The sequence below is a fragment of the Notolepis coatsorum genome (genome assembly GCF_963971535.1).
Source record: "Notolepis coatsorum genome assembly, chromosome: 4".
NCBI classification, from domain to species: Eukaryota; Metazoa; Chordata; class Actinopteri; order Aulopiformes; family Paralepididae; genus Notolepis; species Notolepis coatsorum.
In genome coordinates, this window is record NC_140168.1 from 118545002 (window position 1) to 118568299 (window position 23298).

Consider the following 23298-nt stretch of genomic DNA (forward strand, 5'->3'; position numbering starts at 1 on the left):
ACAATATGGGACCTTGCATGTTCACTTCCTTGTTGAAAACAACTACAATATGGGACCTTGCATGTTCACTTCCTTGTTGAAAACAACTACAATATGGGACCTTGCATGTTCACTTCCTTGTTGAAAACAACTACAATATGGGACCTTGCATGTTCACTTCCTTGTTGAAAACAACTACAATATGGGACCTTGCATGTTCACTTCCTTGTTGAAAACTACAATATGGGACCTTGCATGTAGAGCTGCCGCGGTATCGGTATTACCGCGGTATCGCTGTTACATCATGCCCACCGCAGCGTTGGGCTGAATACCGGCATCACCGCTGTTTTTTAATATATTATTATTATTATTACGCTCTCGTTGGGCTTGCGGCTCTGCAGATATACCCTACTTCTCTGTCGAGATTCCAAGCGACCCTATTGGGTACCAGAAAAGTCACATGAAACACTGCAGACCACTGATTGGTCAGAAGAGATACGCGTCACATGCTTGGAGCATCTTGCAGCGCTTTTACTTCCTGAATCTCAGCAATCACAACACGGCTAATAGTACGTTAGCTCCCACCGGAGACCGGAGTGGATTACCGACGCCGTCGCTCCTCAGGGAACGAGGCATAATGATTTTACTGCAACGAAATGTTATAATAAAAGCCCTTCGTTCTATACACTTGTCTGATTGAAAACTTTATTAACAGACCGCAGAATGGGTACAACTCGGCACGCTCTGAGCAAAGAAAGGAACTTAGATATTAATTGAGTAACGCTTGCCTTGCTATGGTCTGGTAAATACGAACGTGTAACTATACTAACGTTAATGCCACAAATCGAATGCCTTTGTAATCATAAGTAGTAACGTTATAATAATAAGAAGAAGAAAGGGTCGGGGGGGTAACCGGCGGGCGCGCCGCTACCACCCCTGCTCGCGACACCGTAGGGGAGACTTCGAATCCGTGTTTCACTTTTAATAACGAATGCGTGCATGCCGAATCCCAAACAATATTCATGCTGCAAAGTCATCCTCTAAAGATAGACATTTAAACTAGAGGCAGGCTATATGCTATAAAGAGTAGACTACAAAAAAAATGCATTCAAACTTCTTTTTTTTTTGTGTGTGTGTGTGCGGTTATTACCGCGGCGGTAGGAAATATTTTGCAAATGTGTGCGGTAAGGAAAACATCAATACCGCGGCAGCTCTACTTGCATGTTCACTTCCTTGTTGAAAACTACAATATGGGACCTTGCATGTTCACTTCCTTGTTGAAAACAACTACAATATGGGACCTTGCATGTTCACTTCCTTGTTGAAAACAACTACAATATGGGACCTTGCATGTTCACTTCCTTGTTGAAAACAACTACAATATGGGACCTTGCATGTTCACTTCCTTGTTGAAAACAACTACAATATGGGACCTTGCATGTTCACTTCCTTGTTGAAAACAACTACAATATGGGACCTTGCATGTTCACTTCCTTGTTGAAAACAACTACAATATGGGACCTTGCATGTTCACTTCCTTGTTGAAAACAACTACAATATGGGACCTTGCATGTTCACTTCCTTGTTGAAAACTACAATATGGGACCTTGCATGTTCACTTCCTTGTTGAAAACTACAATATGGGACCTTGCATGTTCACTTCCTTGTTGAAAACAACTACAATATGGGACCTTGCATTTTCACTTCCTTGTTGAAAACTACAATATGGGACCTTGCATGTTCACTTCCTTGTTGAAAACTACAATATGGGACCTTGCATGTTCACTTCCTTGTTGAAAACAACTACAATATGGGACCTTGCATGTTCACTTCCTTGTTGAAAACAACTACAATATGGGACCTTGCATGTTCACTTCCTTGTTGAAAACTACAATATGGGACCTTGCATGTTCACTTCCTTGTTGAAAACAACTACAATATGGGACCTTGCATGTTCACTTCCTTGTTGAAAACAACTACAATATGGGACCTTGCATGTTCACTTCCTTGTTGAAAACAACTACAATATGGGACCTTGCATGTTCACTTCCTTGTTGAAAACAACTACAATATGGGACCTTGCATGTTCACTTCCTTGTTGAAAACAACTACAATATGGGACCTTGCATGTTCACTTCCTTGTTGAAAACAACTACAATATGGGACCTTGCATGTTCACTTCCTTGTTGAAAACAACTACAATATGGGACCTTGCATGTTCACTTCCTTGTTGAAAACAACTACAATATGGGACCTTGCATGTTCACTTCCTTGTTGAAAACTACAATATGGGACCTTGCATGTTCACTTCCTTGTTGAAAACAACTACAATATGGGACCTTGCATGTTCACTTCCTTGTTGAAAACAACTACAATATGGGACCTTGCATGTTCACTTCCTTGTTGAAAACAACTACAATATGGGACCTTGCATGTTCACTTCCTTGTTGAAAACTACTACAATATGGGACCTTGCATGTTCACTTCCTTGTTGAAAACAACTACAATATGGGACCTTGCATGTTCACTTCCTTGTTGAAAACAACTACAATATGGGACCTTGCATGTTCACTTCCTTGTTGAAAACTACAATATGGGACCTTGCATGTTCACTTCCTTGTTGAAACAACTACAATATGGGACCTTGCATGTTCACTTCCTTGTTGAAACAACTACAATATGGGACCTTGCATGTTCACTTCCTTGTTGAAAACAACTACAATATGGGACCTTGCATGTTCACTTCCTTGTTGAAAACAACTACAATATGGGACCTTGCATGTTCACTTCCTTGTTGAAAACAACTACAATATGGGACCTTGCATGTTCACTTCCTTGTTGAAAACAACTACAATATGGGACCTTGCATGTTCACTTCCTTGTTGAAAACAACTACAATATGGGACCTTGCATGTTCACTTCCTTGTTGAAAACAACTACAATATGGGACCTTGCATGTTCACTTCCTTGTTGAAAACTACAATATGGGACCTTGCATGTTCACTTCCTTGTTGAAACAACTACAATATGGGACCTTGCATGTTCACTTCCTTGTTGAAACAACTACAATATGGGACCTTGCATGTTCACTTCCTTGTTGAAAACAACTACAATATGGGACCTTGCATGTTCACTTCCTTGTTGAAAACAACTACAATATGGGACCTTGCATGTTCACTTCCTTGTTGAAAACAACTACAATATGGGACCTTGCATGTTCACTTCCTTGTTGAAAACAACTACAATATGGGACCTTGCATGTTCACTTCCTTGTTGAAAACAACTACAATATGGGACCTTGCATGTTCACTTCCTTGTTGAAAACAACTACAATATGGGACCTTGCATGTTCACTTCCTTGTTGAAACAACTACAATATGGGACCTTGCATGTTCACTTCCTTGTTGAAAACAACTACAATATGGGACCTTGCATGTTCACTTCCTTGTTGAAAACAACTACAATATGGGACCTTGCATGTTCACTTCCTTGTTGAAAACAACTACAATATGGGACCTTGCATGTTCACTTCCTTGTTGAAAACAACTACAATATGGGACCTTGCATGTTCACTTCCTTGTTGAAACAACTACAATATGGGACCTTGCATGTTCACTTCCTTGTTGAAAACTACAATATGGGACCTTGCATGTTCACTTCCTTGTTGAAAACTACAATATGGGACCTTGCATGTTCACTTCCTTGTTGAAAACTACAATATGGGACCTTGCATGTTCACTTCCTTGTTGAAAACAACTACAATATGGGACCTTGCATGTTCACTTCCTTGTTGAAAACAACTACAATATGGGACCTTGCATGTTCACTTCCTTGTTGAAAACAACTACAATATGGGACCTTGCATGTTCACTTCCTTGTTGAAACAACTACAATATGGGACCTTGCATGTTCACTTCCTTGTTGAAAACAACTACAATATGGGACCTTGCATGTTCACTTCCTTGTTGAAAACAACTACAATATGGGACCTTGCATGTTCACTTCCTTGTTGAAAACAACTACAATATGGGACCTTGCATGTTCACTTCCTTGTTGAAAACAACTACAATATGGGACCTTGCATGTTCACTTCCTTGTTGAAAACAACTACAATATGGGACCTTGCATGTTCACTTCCTTGTTGAAAACTACTACAATATGGGACCTTGCATGTTCACTTCCTTGTTGAAAACAACTACAATATGGGACCTTGCATGTTCACTTCCTTGTTGAAAACAACTACAATATGGGACCTTGCATGTTCACTTCCTTGTTGAAAACTACAATATGGGACCTTGCATGTTCACTTCCTTGTTGAAACAACTACAATATGGGACCTTGCATGTTCACTTCCTTGTTGAAACAACTACAATATGGGACCTTGCATGTTCACTTCCTTGTTGAAAACAACTACAATATGGGACCTTGCATGTTCACTTCCTTGTTGAAAACAACTACAATATGGGACCTTGCATGTTCACTTCCTTGTTGAAAACAACTACAATATGGGACCTTGCATGTTCACTTCCTTGTTGAAAACAACTACAATATGGGACCTTGCATGTTCACTTCCTTGTTGAAAACAACTACAATATGGGACCTTGCATGTTCACTTCCTTGTTGAAAACAACTACAATATGGGACCTTGCATGTTCACTTCCTTGTTGAAAACAACTACAATATGGGACCTTGCATGTTCACTTCCTTGTTGAAAACTACAATATGGGACCTTGCATGTTCACTTCCTTGTTGAAACAACTACAATATGGGACCTTGCATGTTCACTTCCTTGTTGAAACAACTACAATATGGGACCTTGCATGTTCACTTCCTTGTTGAAAACAACTACAATATGGGACCTTGCATGTTCACTTCCTTGTTGAAAACAACTACAATATGGGACCTTGCATGTTCACTTCCTTGTTGAAAACAACTACAATATGGGACCTTGCATGTTCACTTCCTTGTTGAAAACAACTACAATATGGGACCTTGCATGTTCACTTCCTTGTTGAAAACAACTACAATATGGGACCTTGCATGTTCACTTCCTTGTTGAAAACAACTACAATATGGGACCTTGCATGTTCACTTCCTTGTTGAAACAACTACAATATGGGACCTTGCATGTTCACTTCCTTGTTGAAAACAACTACAATATGGGACCTTGCATGTTCACTTCCTTGTTGAAAACAACTACAATATGGGACCTTGCATGTTCACTTCCTTGTTGAAAACAACTACAATATGGGACCTTGCATGTTCACTTCCTTGTTGAAAACAACTACAATATGGGACCTTGCATGTTCACTTCCTTGTTGAAACAACTACAATATGGGACCTTGCATGTTCACTTCCTTGTTGAAAACTACAATATGGGACCTTGCATGTTCACTTCCTTGTTGAAAACTACAATATGGGACCTTGCATGTTCACTTCCTTGTTGAAAACTACAATATGGGACCTTGCATGTTCACTTCCTTGTTGAAAACAACTACAATATGGGACCTTGCATGTTCACTTCCTTGTTGAAAACAACTACAATATGGGACCTTGCATGTTCACTTCCTTGTTGAAAACAACTACAATATGGGACCTTGCATGTTCACTTCCTTGTTGAAACAACTACAATATGGGACCTTGCATGTTCACTTCCTTGTTGAAAACAACTACAATATGGGACCTTGCATGTTCACTTCCTTGTTGAAAACAACTACAATATGGGACCTTGCATGTTCACTTCCTTGTTGAAAACAACTACAATATGGGACCTTGCATGTTCACTTCCTTGTTGAAAACAACTACAATATGGGACCTTGCATGTTCACTTCCTTGTTGAAAACTACAATATGGGACCTTGCATGTTCATGTAATCCAAGCCTCACCAATAAGGATCTGGCCACACTTGACGGCCGGGCTGTTGGGGACCAATCCATGGACGGTCAGCCTTTCCTGGCGTCTGCCTTCCGCCGGCTCTCCGTGGCTCCAGGAGGGGCGATGGACCACCCCCAGCAGGGCCTCCAGCAGACCTCCCCTGTCGGGAGGAGGCGAGGAGCAGCCTCCCAGGCGTTTGGGGTTGAGGTAGACACACACCTCTTTCAGCCGCTGCCGCTGGACCGCCACGCCTCGCCTCTGGGCCACCTGGTTCTTCAGGATGGACGCCGGGGGCGACAAGGCGTCTTTACCTGCGTCCTTCCCCCCCCTGCGCTGCGACGGCTGGCGTTTCCTCCTCAGGATCCTGGCCAGCCTCTTCAGCTTGGCCGCGCCTTTCGTCCGCGAGTCGGAGCGCTGTTTCCCATTTGGCTCTGTGATGACCTCTGCCTCCTTCTCGCTGAAGCGAACGTGATTGGTGGACGCGACTTCATTGGCGGCGGCCCGGGCCAATGTGGCTTCCTCCTCCTCCTCCTCCTCCTCCTCACCCTCACTCAGCTCCAGGTAGAACAGCTCGCCGTTCCTCTGTACGTCGTCCAGCCATTCTGGTTCCAGGTCACTGGGGGAAACAAAGAGCATTGAACAGCTGCTGTTGTGTCATGGGAGTGAGTACATTTACATTTAGCAATACCTGTATCTAACCCCTCTATATACTTGCTTGTACACATGCACATAACCCTTAGCTCTCTGTACGATAGCAATGTAATGCTGTATATATATACCACCATATATATTTATTCTCACTGCATATATATACCTGTCCTCACCTATCTGTACTTACCTGCATATAGTCCTTTACTATATATCTATATCTGTATCTGTACATATCCTACTCTTACTAGTAGTTACACTGCTGGCCAGTAGTAGTCATACTGTTTCTATTTATATAATACAACTCTGTGCATACATCTGATTAGCACTATACTCAATTTGTATCATTTGTACCCAGTTTAACCACCTGTACAAAATTTGCTAGGTGGCGATTTGGCAAAATAAAGTCTGAAACAGCAGGTTCCTAGAAAGAAAAGCGGTTATCCACTTTGCTAGATGGCACTGTCCCAAAAAATGAGGGTCCTGAAAATGACGGTCTCTGGGGCTGCAGCTACCTATAGACAACACTGCTGAGAGTAGGTCTCTGGGGCTGCAGCTACCTATAGACAACACTGCTGAGAGTAGGTCTCTGGGGCTGCAGCTACCTATAGACAACACTGCTGAGAGTAGGTCTCTGGGGCTGCAGCTACCTATAGACAACACTGCTGCGAGTAGGTCTCTGGGGCTGCAGCTACCTATAGACAACACTGCTGAGAGTAGGTCTCTGGGGCTGCAGCTACCTATAGACAACACTGCTGAGAGTAGGTCTCTGGGGCTGCAGCTACCTATAGACAACACTGCTGAGAGTAGGTCTCTGGGGCTGCAGCTACCTACAGACAACACTGCTGAGAGTAGGTCTCTGGGGCTGCAGCTACCTACAGACAACACTGCTGAGAGTAGGTCTCTGGGGCTGCAGCTACCTATAGACAACACTGCTGCGAGTAGCGTTGAACTGGGGAGAGAATATTGTACTGATGAAGGTGGGTATTCATGAGAGGTTTGTTTACACCTAAATTATACTATAATTCTTACTTTCCACACTTGAGTACAATCACTGACTTTGATCAAACAATATTATCAAGCCTGTTTTATTTCGATGTCACAATTCGCTCTAAACGCCATCGTTAGAAGGAATGTAACAAAAGTAATAGAGAAACCCACACTCCAGCTTTAGGGGGTAAAAATGCCCTAACTTTGCAAAATGAAAAACAAAAATTTAACTGGACGGCGCTCCCCCCCCCCCCCCCCCCCATTTCCCTTCGGTCTCTCTAAAATGATGCCTTTGCCAAACTGTGGAAGGCAGCTCAGAAACCACGTCAGGGGGGGCACTCCCTCTTCTGCACAGCTAGTCTACTCTAGACCTAGGAATTGAAAATGGGGGACCCTGATGTAAACAAGACAAACGTCTTTCTCTGGTCTGCATCCCCTTAACAATTGTGTGTATTGAGCCGTACTGTACTGTACCCCATTCTGCAATCTGTTAAATAAAGTTCTCATTGATTGATTGATTGATTGATTGATTGATTGAAAAGTGTATTAACAGATTGCAGAAGTTGTGTGTTGGGGCAGACTGCACCACAACAACACAACTTCCCGATAATCAAATAAACTTTTCTGCATATTTCAGTCTATAAAAACGAATTTTTCTCTAACAATGATATAGTTGCACTTGCTAGGCTACACACACCAAGTACAGTACACTACTGCGTGCGTATCAAATAGCAGTTAACTAGACTGGCGTTACCAGGCATTTACAGTATGTTTACATACATTCCCAGGACAGAAACAAACATATCTCACACACAATTTCAGACGCTGTGTTGATGACAAGGCTACTTTTTTTATTAATTCGTTTTTTCTTTTCTTTTTTTTTACATTTGGAGTCGTTCTAGAATCTTACTCGGAGAAGTCGGAGTCACTGTAACTCGATGCTGTTGATTCACTATCAGCCCCGTTGTTGTCTTCTCTCGGATACTCCCGCTCCCGGTCCCGAGGAGGAGCGGAGACCTCGCGACCTTCGTGGACATTAAATGTGGTGGCCGCCATTATTTCCCACAGCCAGGGCCTTTCGTGAAATGACTCAAATGTGTTCTAAAACACCTAGAAGTTTCACGAACATGAGCAGTGATACGTGCTGCTCGCCATGTTGTCCGCTCCATATACGGGCTTCCTTCCTAGCCGTGACACGTGACCCACGCGGTCCAACCGTGGTTGCGGTGAATGGCAGCGTTGCCCCTGACAACAAAGATGCTCTCTCGTGCCCGCGCGGACAGACAGGTAGCATTGCGCGTGCGTGCGGCGACATCCAAGGTGACTTGGCGGCAGCTAAAAAAAATTCGCCCACTTGATGTATGTAGCAAGACATTTTTTTTTAAATAAAAGCCTATAGATACAGAGCCTATTCAGATTTGTTGCCAACCGTGAAGATGAGTGTTTAGAATATCGGAATATCTGAATCCAATACAATATTCATCCAAATGCAGCTCTAACACATGTAAACTAACCAACATAAATCCGCATATTAAAATAAATACACGCTCTTGTGTTCTGCAGCCCCATCCCCCTCCTGCACCGCACGAGCTCTTTAAATCCCCTTCGGCATTCAATTGAGCTTTAGACAAAGTAGCTCTGGTCAAACAATAATATATAACTGGCTGGTAACGTTAGTTACTTGCAAAACAAACAAAAACGTATACTATTATATTTGTGACTGACACCACGCCAATAATCGCGTGAGCATGTGATATACTGACCTGTAAAGGAGTACACTGCGAATCGAATCGAAGTCCTCTAAATTCTTAGAGAATGATTCTCCATCCGTAGAAGTGTTGAACATTATTTGTATTTCATGTTTTCGGGGGGGGGGGGGGGGGCGGCACGAGTTGGAGTGTACACCGAATGAACCGATATCTCTCTCTCTCTCTCTCTCTCCAAGTTGTTCAAATGCAGATGCACCAACTCCCAGGCCAGGGGAGGAGGAGGTACAGTTCAGGATGCAGCCAGGGTAAAAACAAAATGCGTAAACTCCGAGGTAATCCGAAACTCTCCGTCTTCAAACATGCATCCACCAAATAACTAGTCAGTAACGTTACCTCTCGGGTCCTTGCCGCAATGAGCAGCCTACCAGCGGCGCGCTACCCTCTGTCTCTAAAGAAGAAAACGGTTTCTCATGTCAATCACTGACATTGGGGTGGCAATAGCCCCCCTCCCCGAGTTCCGAGTCCGACTGCTATTGAAAAGAGAAGAAAGCTGATTTTGAGTACTTCTCCAAAATCTCCAGACCAGCACGAGCGATCGGTTCAGCTATGGGGACCCTGATGTAAACAAGACGAAAGTCTTTCTCTGGTCTGCATCCCCTTAACAATTGTGTGTATTGAGCCGTACTGTATTGTGCCCATTCTGCAATCTGTTAAATAAAGTTTTCATTCATTCATTCATTCATTCATGATGAATTGAAAATGGGGGACCCTGATGTAAACAAGACGAAAGTCTTTCTCTGGTCTGCACACCTTAACAATTGTGTGTATTGAGCTGTACTGTATTGTACCCATTCTGCAAGCTGTTAATGAAGTTTTCATTCATTTGTAGCAGTCTGGAAAATATGGTATATTATTCAGAACTGCTGACTGTGTTTATATCCCTTTTTGTACACAAAGACATTCTAACTAGTGTCATTGATTCACACGAACAATGACACAAACGTCCCCGTCCAAAGAGCATTGGAATACGGATTATAAATGACAGTATTGATTCATATTCTACAGTGCGTCTCCCCTTGTGACTGGCGGGCGGGACCAGCAGGGGGCAGTAGCAGGCAGAGAGTGGCGGAGAGAGCTGAGAGATGATAAAGGGAGGAGCCCAGCGGAAGTCGTTCTCTTCGGCAGTGAACTTGACAACGAGAAGTCATGTCTAACGGGGGGCTCTGGATAGCCCCGTTGCTGACCTTATGCCGGAGTGCCCCGTGGAACAGTGACGGGTGATAGGAAGTACTGGCTAGTGGATACGATATCCTAGCAGTACCAGTGGTATGATATGAACAATAAGTGCAGAGCCAGGCACTAACAGTCGAGTTATACCTAGTTACAGTGAGCGGTATAGGTAGCGTGCGGCTAAGGATCACAGTAGTATTGCTCGTGTTATACTTAGTTACAGTGCCGGTATAGACTGCGTGCAGCTACGGGTGTGGACCTGCGAACACTCTGCTCTGGCCGTCAGCAGCCGTCTTCACCGGCGGTTCTACCACCACTCTGCGCCGGCTGGAGAGCAGCCAACACGGGAGCCGTCCCGTCCAGCAGAGGTCGCCCAGCACCAGCTCAGCCAGCACTGCCTCTCTGCTATAGCTCCGCCTGCTAGCACCTGCGACGCGAGTGTTCGACGCCATCTTGCCACCAGGACGGTGGTGGAGCGGCGTGGCCGCCATTTTGGTAGAGTAAACATTAGGGCTTCGGCGCCCAGGATCTATTGCACCTTACACAGTGTGGAGCGGCCTGCGGGTGAAGTTAACGTTGCTAACTGCAGACCCCAAACATTACATTACATGCCGGCATTAGCATAGGGCTTTTGTTTTGGTAATTGTGGGCCCACACTTTTGGTTTTATTTCCCTTTCTTTGAGCGTGATACAATGTGTGTGTATTAATATTTTCCCATTCAATTAACCCTTCCCTGGGGGGGAAGTTACAGACCTGGTGCATTATAATTAAAGCCTTTTGAGGTATTATTCTGGCCGTATAATTAAAGCCTGTTGAGGTATTATACAGGGTGAAGACCCAGATGTGGGTGATGAGTCAAACACAGTGAAGTATATTATCCCTGATAGTAACCCAGAGGTGGGTGCATAATATACGTGTTTATGAGGTATTGAGTTGAACAGCAGGGGCTATAGTAGGACTTCAGCCCAATTGGCCACTAGTATTAAATAATTGTAACTGAACAGTACAATTAACATAAAGACTTGAATGGGGTTCTGTGTGCGTGTCCATTCCTGTGCCCTGCATTAACTCTTTTGGTGTGGGTAACGTATATATATGGTTAACCCCTTCCTACCCAACTCTCCCCTTTTCATTGTAAGGTTTCTAGGGTCATTGAGGGAGGGTACTGCTTGCGGGGGGAACTCAGAGTATTTGATTACAATTCAGTCACGAGGTGTGGGAGGGTCTAAGGAGCGACTGGGAGGAGTGGGAGCGTGTTGGGGAGTACTGCTGACCGCCCTGCGACAGGGAAGGAAGACCAGAGTACCAGACCAGGTTGGTAAATCCCGGGCCCCATCCACTCACACTACCAGCCTCCAGTCGACACCCCAGGCCCAAAGACTAGGGTGCAGCCAGACAGAGTTCTGCTGTGTCCAGCTACCTCCTGACTGCCAGCAACCGTTCCCACGAAGCAGGGATAATCCACCCTGCTACATACATATACCGATATGCCCTATTCTGTTTACTTGTTTTATTGCACAATGTCGTTCTATTGACAGGACCTAGCATGTCCTACCATGCTCTGTAAATAACTTATGTACATATACCGATATGCCCTACTCTGTTTACTTGTTTTATTGCACAATGTCGTTCTATTGGATTCTATTATATGTTATTACTATTGTATTATGCACATCGTTGCGGGCAAGACCACCCGCATTTCATTGTAAACTTGTATGCCGTGACAATTAAAACTCTTGACTTGACTTGACCACCAGCCTCTCTCTCTTAAGGCATTAACTGGGTTAATTAATCTAAATGTTATATTGTAACTGTCTAGTTAGGCATTAACTGTGTTAATCCAAATGTTATATTGTAACTGTCTAGTTAGGCATTAACTGTGTTAATCTAAATGTTACATTGTAACTGTCTAAAGCATTAACTGGGTTAATCTAAATGTTACATTGTAACTGTCTAGTTAAGGCATTAACTGGGTTAATCTAAATGTTAGGTATTGTCACACCAGGATCAGTTGGTATGATGAAACATGTGTTTCATCATACCATTCATCATTCATCATAGGTCAACTCCTGAAAAGGGGGTCAATGTCAGACTTTGCAATCAAAAGTTAGGGGGCTAATAACCCTTGCCATAATTTCAGTGCGCCCCCTAACTTTTGATTGCAAGGTCTGACATTGACCCCCTTTTCAGGAGTTGACCTAGAGCCCACCAAGGTCATGCATATCAAATTTGGTCAATGTCAGACCTTGCAATACACTGTAAGGCACTGTAAGGCTACTGTCCTGCCTCACTTCCAGTGATGAAGCTAAGCTATGCTAACGGAGCGTCTATTCCCAAAGCTAAAATGCACGCACAGAGACAAAAAAGGTATGTATCTTCTTGTCTAACTCCAGGGAAGATGTTAAATAAGCTAATTTCCCAAAATGTTGGAGTTCCCCTTTAACATTCTTTCCTTGTTTGTTTGCTTTTCAAATTCTACTATGGGAAAATCTAAAATGTATTTATTCCTATATCACAATTAACATTTACATTTTAACATTTCATCACATGCTTCATACAACATTATATTTATGATTATCAATATCCTATCATTCCCCCATTTGACACCAGACAGATCCCTGGTGTCACACATTCCTCCCTGACAAACTGTTTTAACTCCAATCAGCTTTTATTGCTCTCTGGAGGAAGCAGCGCTGCCCCCTGCCAGCATGACATTTCAGAGAGGAGAGAGAGTGATAGAGAGAGAGGGGGAGAGAGAGGGAGAGAGAGAGAGAGAGAGAGGGAGAGAGGGAGAGAGAGAGGGGGGAGAGAGAGGGGGAGAGAGAGAGAGAAAGAGAGGGAGAGAGCGACAGAGAGTGAGAGAGAGGCACAGAGGGTAACGTGTGTGTGTGTGTGTGTGTGTGTGTGAGTGAGTGAGAGAGGGGGGAGTTGGTCAAGACAGGAGGCTGATGGAAGGGCGAGGGTCATTACCCCCTGTGCCCAGTGAGGGGCCAGACAGCTGGTTTCAATCAGAGCCATATAATAAGAGTTGTGACACTCTCATAGGCTTTCATTGTTATCGTGGAATGCGGAAGTGAAGTGCCTCATGGGCCGTACGTAGTTCCAAGTCCAGCCTTGAACGCCATTACTTTTCATTGTTTACGAGGGGCACTCGCTGGTAAGTTTACTTTACTTTACTTAATTACTGCATTTTCTTTTAAACATTTTAACGCATTAGCAGACCACTCATGGATTTAGTCAATAGTAGTATTTTATGTAGCCAGCTTTATTTAATGTTTATCGTAAGTTAATAGCTTGTTAGATTCTAAATGCAGTTAGCTAACGTTACCAAATGCTTTTGGACATGCATCAATTGCTTTCATACAATTCTCTGCTGTTTTATAACATTATCATTTGCTTATCGCTGCTGGCGGGACAAAACCTCATAACTCCAAAAACCCAACTTTTCAGCAGATGAAAAAAACGAACACAGATTTCGAATAGAGTTAGGAGGTTTAGACAGATGATCGGTTTAATGCTTTCCCATTGTTTAAACTTTGTAAAACCCACAAACACATATGGAGGATGATCTACGGAGTTGATTTATATTTAAAAAAAAATTAAATGGAGTTATGAGGTTTTGTCCCGCCAGCAGCGTTATGTCATGTCAGTCAAAATGAACTATACTTATGAATGCTGAATAGTCATTCTCTATAAGACGAATAGTCCTCATTTCATTGCTTGAGTCATTACATACAAAAATGTTGAACTAGTTGTCAAAATCTGTCAATTATGTAGTCAATCACGGCCTCACAATAGCTGAGGCTGGTCGAAGGGTGCATCCAAATGTTGAGAGAACCACTGTAAATAAAATTATTCAAACATTAAACATTTAGTCGGGATAGCAGGTGTGTACATTGGACAGTAATTCAGCACTAAACAATCTGCACTGCACTACTGCCATTGTGTCATACATGAAGCTTACAGTGGGAGAAGAACTTGTTTACATTTTACATTTAGACTTACAGCTTTACTGCAGCAGATTTACTGTATTGTAGTGTAGTGTAAAGTAGTGTTAAAGTAAAGAGTTGCCATATTTACAGTATGGTACTGTACTGCAGCATTTGGGAAGTGGGAAGCACTGTTATTGTACACTACAGTAATATGGGTTACTGTGAAGCATGTATATCTCATGTTTACTGTACATTACTGTAATTTTATTCTGCACCATATAGGATTGCAAGACAACCTCGCAGAGGTGGAAGAGGGCCCCTTTTTTCTCTGCAACAAGAGGAAGCCATTTGTGCAATGGTGATTGCAAACAATGCCATACGATGGAGAGACTGGTGGAGCGATGTAGAGACTGGTGGAGCGATGGAGAGGCTAGTGGAGGGATGGAGAGGCTGAGTACTGGAGTTGGGACTGGATTCCTCTGTCTTATGCAGCTGAATAGGTTTTTGAGACAGTCTTGGGTAAACCTGCTGGTTATCACAAACAAGTGTCCCTGGGCCAGCATGTCTTCTTGGATTGATAGTATTGTAGGTGTTGCCATCACAATCCGTTTCCACTTCCACATTGCCAGATTAGGGCTGCCCATGTCGGTGGTGACGTTAATTGTCAGGATGGAGGTAGGTGAGTTCCAATTGTTGTAGGCAATCACAGAGACGGAGAAGGTATACTCTTGAACAGGTTCGACTTTAATAGTAAAGAACACAAAGAGTAATACTAGGATACTATGCCAAGGCAAGGGAACGAGAGAATTAGATAATGGAGCTTAGTGGTGGTCCAGAACAGGAACCGCCCGCGTTATCTCCGAACGCCTAAAGTGAAGACCTGACAAATGACAAGCAGAGGAAAGGAATGTTATATAGCCACCAAATACCAACATTCCACACACACCCCGTGACAGCCAATCAGAAGCCAACAAGTCAAGTCAAGTCAAGTCAAGAGTCAAGTCAAGAGTTTTAATTGTCACGGCATACAGGTATACAATGAAATGCGGGTGGTCTTGCCCGCAACGATGTGCAATACAGTGGTACATATAATAGAATCAAAAGAAGGAAACAACATTGTGCAGTAACAGGTAGCAGGTAACATGGAGTGACATCTCGGTATCTGTACATAGTTATTTACAGAGCATGTGGGACATGCTAGTTAGCTTTGGTAGTGCAATACACTGTTCCTGTTATTCTAATTTAAAGTGTCCTTTCCTTTGGCCATACGTGTGCGTGTGTGCGACATGAGTGTGTGCCCGCTCATGTTAAAGTGTTAGGTGGCTGCTCGTGTGTGAGCGTGCACAGTGTGCGTGTCGTGTGTGTGTTCATGTGTGCTTGTGTGTGGACAGTTCAATGTTCTGAGCACTCAATGTTCATTGTTCATGGCTCTGATGGCCTGGGGGAAGAAGCTGAGCCTAAGCCGCTCTGTCCTAGTAGCTGGGGTTCGCAGGCGTCTGCCTGACCTCAGCAGCTGAAACAGGCTGTTATTGGGGTGGTGAGGGTCTTTCATTATCCTGCAGGCTCTGGATTTGCACCTCTTGTTGTATAGAACCTGCAGGGGGGGTAGTGCAATACCCGTGGTACGCTCGGCTGAGCGCACCACTCTCTGTAGGGCCTTCTTGTCCTGTGCCGTGCTGTTTCCATACCAGGCAGTGATGTTTCCGGTCAGGATGCTCTCTACAGCTCCTGAGTAGAAGGACTGGAGTATCTTCCCCGATACTCTGAACTTCCTTAACTGTCTCAGGTGGTAGAGACGCTGTTTCGCCTTCTTTACTACTGTGTCTATGTGTGTTGACCATGTCAGGTCCTCTGAGATGTGGACCCCCAGGTACTTGAAGCTGCTCACCCTGTCCACGGTAGCCCCGTTTATCATCAGTGGTGTGTGTGTCTCCTGCTGTCCTCTCCTATAATCCACGATCAGCTCCTTGGTTTTACCAATGTTCAGGAGCAGGCTGTTGTCCTGGCACCAGCGTTCCAGTACCTCAACCTCCTCCCGGTAGGCCTTCTCGTCGTTGTCCGAGATCAGCCCCACCACCACCGTGTCATCTGCGAACTTCACTATGGAGTTGGAGCTGAACTTGGCCACACAGTCGTGTGTGTAGAGTGAGTACAGCAGGGGGCTCAGAACACAGCCCTGGGGGGACCCGATGCTCAGGGTGATGGTGTTGGAGGTCTGACCCCCCACCCTGACCGCCTGGGGTCTTTCGCTCAGAAAGTCCAGTACCCAGGCGCTCAGGGCGGAGCTCAGACCTAGCTCGATCAGCTTGTCCACCAGTCTGGTGGGGACTATGGTGTTGAACGCTGAGCTGTAGTCAATGAACAACAGTCTCACATAGCCCCCCTTCTGACGGTCAAGGTGCGAGAGGGTGCTGTGCAGTACCTGGGAGACCGCGTCGTCAGTGGACCTGTTTGTCCTGTATGCAAATTGCATAGGGTCCATATCACTGGGGAGGGAGGCACAAATGTGGTCCTTGACCAGCCTCTCGAAACATTTCATGACCACAGAGGTGAGTGCCACCGGTCTGTAGTCATTTGGACATGCTGGGGAGGGTTTCTTCGGCACAGGGATGATGGTAGACATCTTGAAGCAGGCAGGGACCACTGACTCCGCCAGTGATTGATTAAATATGGCGGTGAACACAGGGGCCAGCTGGTTGGCACAGGTCTTGAGTATACGTCCTGTTATGCCATCTGGGCCAGCAGCCTTCCTGGTGTTCACCTGCATAAATGCTCTTCTCACACTGTGTTCCGACAACGAGAGAGCGTCCCCCCCCCCTCGCGGTTGCCCCCCCCCCCTCCACAACAGTCGGCGCGCCAGTGACGTCACTAGCCGGAGAGCCAGCAGCGCCACTGTCTACACCAAACCGAGCGTAGAACCCCTAATTGACAGCACTAAATGACAGGGAAAACAAGTGACAGTAACCAAGTGACAGATGACAGAGAAGGTGGGAGGTTCCCGACCATAGTCAAGAACCAGAATCGTAACAGTACCCTCCCCCGACGAACGGCACCAGACGTTCACCTGGGGGCCTCGGGATTCAGCCGCCGGAAATCATCGATCAGGCTGGGATCTAAAATATCCCTTTGAGGCACCCAATAACGCTCTTCTATCCCGTACCCCTGCCAATCCACCAAGAACTGAAACCCCCTACCCCTCCGCCTACAATCCAGTATCCTCCGCACCGTGTAAATGGACTGACCACCCATAAACCGAGGCAGAGGAACCGTAGGCAGTGGCGGGGCCAAGGGCGATGAGAGGAACGGCTTCAACAGGGACACATGAAACGTCGGATGAACCCTCATAGAACTCGGAAGCCGTAGCCTGTAAGCCACAGGATTCACCCGACGTACCACCTTAAAGGGTCCTATAAAGCGAGGAGCCAGCTTCCTGGATTCCTCCCGGAGAGGGAGATCCCGGGTGGAAAGCCAAACCCGCTGCCCAGGACGGTAAACCGGAGCCGGACGACGCTTGCAGTTAGCCTGCCGCTGGGTACTAACCGAAACCTTCTGCAGCGGACCCGCTTCCACGTCTTGCGGCAGCGAGCCACATGTGCCTGGGCCGAGGGCACCTCCGCCTCCTGCTCCTGCTCGGGAAACAAAGGAGGTTGAAAACCATACTGACACTGAAAGGGAGACATACCGGTAGAGGAGGAGAGGAGGGTATTATGCGCGTACTCAGCCCATGCCAACCTCCTACTCCACGTTGCCGGGCAACCGGCAACGTAACATCTCAAGACCCCCTCCAGGTCCTGGTTGACGCGCTCCGTCTGCCCGTTCGACTGCGGATGAAACCCAGACGAAAGGCTGACGGAGGCGCAGAGACCGGCGGCAAACGCCTTCCAGAACCTGGAAGCGAACTGAGGACCCCGGTCCGACACGATATCCACCGGAAGCCCGTGGACCCGAAAGACATGCTGTATCACCAGATCAGCAGTCTCCCGGGCCGATGGAAGCTTGGGGAGAGGAACAAAATGAGCCGCCTTCGAGAACCGGTCCACCACCATCAAAATGGCGGTGAACCCGTCCGAAAGGGGGAGGCCAGAAATAAAGTCCAGGGATATGTGCGACCAGGGCCGTTTAGGAATAGGAAGTGGCCGGAGGAGACTTGCCGGTGTACGACGAGAGGTCTTACTGCGCGCGCACATCGGGCAGGCCGCCACAAAGGAACGCGTATCCCCCTCCACTGTCGGCCACCAGAACCTCCTACGGAAAAATTCCAGGGTCCTGGTGGCCCCAGGGTGGCTGGTGAGGGATGAGGCATGTGCCCACTGCAGCAAACGTGAGCGTGCCGCATTGGGCACATACGACCGCCCCGGAGGGCCCCCGCCAGGATCGGGCTCCCGCGTCAGCCCCGACCTTACCACCTTATCTATGCCCCAAGACACGGGTGCCAAAATCAAGGCCGGTGGAATAATGGGATGGGGCTGCTCCTCCCGGCCAGGAAGATCAAACTGGCGCGATAACGCGTCGGGTTTGATATTCTTGGACCCGGGTCTATAGGAGATGGTAAATCGAAATCGTGTGAAGAATAACGCCCACCTGGCCTGGCGAGCGTTAAGGAGTTTAGCCCCTTGGATGTAAGCCAAGTTCTTATGATCGGTCCAAACAATGGAAGGATGTGCCGCCCCCTCCAACCAATGTCTCCATTCCTCCAGTGCCAATTTGATAGCCAACAACTCCCGATTACCCACGTCGTAGTTGCGCTCGGCTGATGACACTTTCCCATCCTTTAAGCACCTCTGAGAGAGCACCCCCCCCCACAGCGATGTCAGAGGCATCCACCTCCACAATGAACGGAACCTCTGCATCGTGGCGGATCAATACAGGAGCGGATGTAAACCGACGTTTGAGATTGCAGAAGGCCGACTCTGCCCTAGGCGACCATTCAAAGCCAGGGAGAGAGGCCTTAGTGAGAGCTGTTAACGGATTGGCTAAGGCGCTAAAGTTGCGAATAAAGCGCCTGTAAAAATTTGCAAAGCCCAAAAAACGTTGTAACCCCTTGAGCGACAAAGGCCGTGGCCAGTCCAAGACTGCACTCATCTTGGCCGAATCCATGCATAGATCACCCTTTGTCAACACAAAGCCCAGGAAGGAAACGGTATCAGTGTGAAACACACACTTCTCAGCCTTAACGAATAGTTGATGCTTGAGGAGACGGTCTAGCACCTCCCGAACATGCAGTTGGTGTTGCACCATATCGCGAGAAAAAATTAGGATATCATCTAGGTAAACAAACACCGACACCCCAATCAAGTCTCGCAGCACGTCGTTAACCAGGGCTTGGAAGACTGCCGGAGCATTAGCCAAACCAAAGGGCATGACCAAATACTCATAGTGACTGTTGTGAAGGGCCAGATTAAACTGAATTTATATATATGTATCGTTTGATATACTTTGTATATTATTTATATATATACACGGAATATCCCTTTACCTGCGTTCAGACCAGAGTAATATTCGCTCTCCTATTGGACAGCGCCCCCAGGCACCAGCGCGCAAGCCCCCAACGGCAAGTTCAAAGACAACTGCAGGCATGTCAGAACATGCCCAGAGTCAGCGTAGTAATACGAGACAAGGACTGAGGTTGGGACTAGATATTCACTTAAGTATATATATTGGCGCAGGTGTAAACAGCAGTACCTTACCTTACCTTACCCACCTTCACCACGAGTCAACGTGCAGTGAAGTGAGCAACCTTGCGTCTAAATAGAGCATTGAGAACCGCGTGCGAATAGAATGTTAAAGTGTCAGAGTTTAATGAAGTAACGTTGAGTTCGACTTAATCTAATGTGAAGTAAATAGTCGATCATTTATTGTATAGCGTGCGGCCACAGTTCTTCCGTGTGTAGCATTACCCATCGGTTCGTCGTGTCTTTAGCTAGTGCACTTAACCAGGCTGTGTGGCCTAAATACGTCGCCCACACCCGAGGAGTCCTAGGCGGAGAACCGTTGGACATGTACACAGGAGAATCGGCGCCGGCGATTGCAGAACCATTCCTGGTTGGATTATATTGCTTTGGGACGTGACTACCGGAGAAGAGCATCGTTGATTTCCACTATCGTTTGGGATTTAACCTCGTGAGGATTACAATTCGGGCCTGCCTCGTGGACGGGGCTGGCTAGCTGTCATCAATGCTGTCGAGCATTTTGGATTACAACTATTGCTTTTGCTGTTGATCAAGGGAGTTTACAAGCACCGACTCCTGTACCTGGAGTCTCTTTATTCCCCATTGAATCAGACGGAGTACCCGAACATTCCTCTACCCTCCAGGCCTTACACCCCGGAGGGAACCCATTGTCTCCAGTTGGTACCGGTGTTGCCCTATATAATTGCTACTATACAACAGGTGGCGTCAGCTTAGACCCATCGTAGGATTCCTGCTATTCTTAGTGACTTATGCTATTGACTGACTTTACGTATATTCTTCGCCATACAAGCGCGACCCTAATTCTCATTCTGTAACCTAACGTTGCCTAATAATAATAAATTACCCTCCAATAGTATTTCTGTGTCAATGCCGTGTTCTTGTGGGTGTTCACCATCTATATTTGATGTACTGTCTGGCCAGTAATTAAAGTACATAACTAGCAGTGGTTTAATCTATCACAATCTTTAATACAGTCAGGGTTTTGTAACCCCTCAGTTACAATTGGTCCTTCGAGCCGGAGGGTATCAGTGTAATATTTAATATAATATTAATATTAACCATGGCCAGTGGTGAACACTCCCCAAGCGGCTCCCCTAAGCTAGAACGCCCGCAGCGCAAACGTCAGCCACCTCCATATCTGGAGGAATTCGCTTTCGTTCTACCCCCTAGCTTATCTAAACAGACGTTAAATACGGATAAAGCGGATAGTCAAAGCATGTCCAATCCTATCGACTTGGCGACCCTGCCAGTAGAGACCCCAGTGGGTTCAAACGAAACTGACTCAGCTCACGGGGGGGACCAGGTGGGACATGACATGACTATACCTCAAGAAAGCGCTCCAGGGATAGAACCCGACACACAACCAAGTGAAGAGAACCGCGCCCAGGAGATAGACCTCGGAGCGCGCCAGGAGAACAGATCTCCAACAAGCCCTGTCAGCACCCGATCACCTCCGTCAGTGTCATCCCCCAGCGAGGCGGACCAGAGACTGGCGCAAGCCTTGATCGCCACACTGACAGCCTCCACCGAAAGAGACCGACTTCAGGGTGAACGCGACCGGCTTCAAGCAAAGACGCTTAGTGAGCGCGAACACTCCGCCACGGAAAGAGAGCGCCTCCACGCGCAACTCCAAGCGCAAGCCCTTAGTGAGCGCGAACACTCTGCCGTGGAACGAGAGCGCCTCCGGGCGCAACAATTAAGTGAGCGCGAACACTCTGCCATGGAACGAGAGCGCCTCCAGGCTCAACAGATGAGCGAGCGCGAACAACGAGAGCGCCTCCAGGCGCAACAATTAAGCGAGCGCGAACACTCTGCAGCGGAACGAGAGCGCCTTCACGCGCAACTCCAAGCGCAAGCCCTTAGTGAGCGCGAACACTCTGCAACCGAACGAGAGCGCCTCCAGGCGCAACAAAGGAGTGAGGACGACCGCATAAGACTGGAGGAGAGGCGCCTTCAGACGGAAGAGAACATCGAACGAGACCGCGCCAATGCACAGCGCGACGCCGCCAATGCCCAGCGCGAAGCAGAGCACGACCGGCTGCAGGCGCAGATGATAGAACAATTGATTGCCAGGGCGACACCCCCTCTCTCCGTACGGAGCTCCCGGAGATCATCACGACAAGGGTCTAGGGCACCTTCCCCTACCCGACAAAGCGACCCGGGACCCGGCCAACAGGAGGAACCTGTCTACGTCTCCGAGCCCCCTCCCCGACCGGTCCATACGAGACCCAGCCAACGGGAAGAACCGGCCTACGTCGCCGAGAGACTGACTAGAAGACTCCAGGACCTAGAAGAGGAAGAGGAAAAGGAGGAATGTCAAGCCCACCAGCAAGAACGTACTCTGGACCAGGAGGCCCAGTACAGCCCCGACTTCAGCCCCGAGTCACTGCACTACAAACCCCCGACCCAACTCACGGGTGAGTTTGACGTACAGTCAGCACCGAGGAACAGCACCTGGGGACCCGGCCTCTGGTACCCACCAAGTACTAACCCACGACCACACGTACGGGGAGACTCGCCCAGGAGGCCTCTTCCCCTACGCTCACCAATGTGCCAGCCATCCATGGCATCGTACCTTGGCACACCGACGTTCCCAGACTTTACGCGCGAGGACAGAGCACAGTACACGGAATTACGCATGTGTTTGGAGACTATGATGTCCGACGTCCCCGACGAGTCGTACAAATATGCCATCCTCCTCAAGCATCTCAAGGTGCCCAGAGCGCATAACATAGCGCTGGCATATTCCAACTCAAGCACCCCATACTCCGCGGCTCTAGTGGCCCTCGACCAGCGTTATGGACGCATATGGGATTACGTGATCCAAGAAATACGGGATATTGACCGCCTCCCCCCAGCCAAAGACAATAGAGCACTGGATGACCTCTCTATCAAGGTACAATCCCTAGTAGGGATGCTGGGGTCCCAAAAGGAGAAGGGGAGATATGAACTGTATGCAAATTCTAATGTGGAGCGAATACTGGAGAAGCTCCCTCCAGCCCGCCAAGAGCGTTTTCGGCGGCAGAGAGACCACCGTGATCCCGACGGCCCCGAGCCATCCCTCCTAGACCTGGCCGCTTTCCTCGCAAGGGAAGTTAGCAGCCTACGACTGGACACATTCGTGTGGAGTGGATCTAGCCCAAGAGATGGACCTCGGAGATCCAACGATAACCGCCGGTCAGTGACCGTTATGCACCAGGCCGAGTCAGTGCCGCAGCACAAGAACCACAGCACCCCCCAGACCA

At 47.0% G+C, this 23298-nt stretch overlaps 1 protein-coding gene across 2 annotated transcripts in view; it reads right to left on the reverse strand.

Moving 5' to 3' along the window:
• The window catches only part of intu (inturned planar cell polarity protein), a 225415-nt gene extending 216779 nt beyond the window's left edge, over positions 1-8636 (reverse strand). For both annotated transcript variants that reach the window (XM_084312228.1, XM_084312227.1), the window contains exons 1-2: positions 8402-8636; positions 5865-6469 (exon numbers count right to left, since the gene is read on the reverse strand). In XM_084312228.1, the coding sequence (XP_084168354.1) occupies positions 5865-6469; positions 8402-8547 (751 nt within the window). In that variant the 5' untranslated portion in view covers positions 8548-8636. The remainder of the gene's footprint in view (positions 1-5864; positions 6470-8401) is intronic.
• Positions 8637-23298: the final 14662 nt, after the last annotated feature.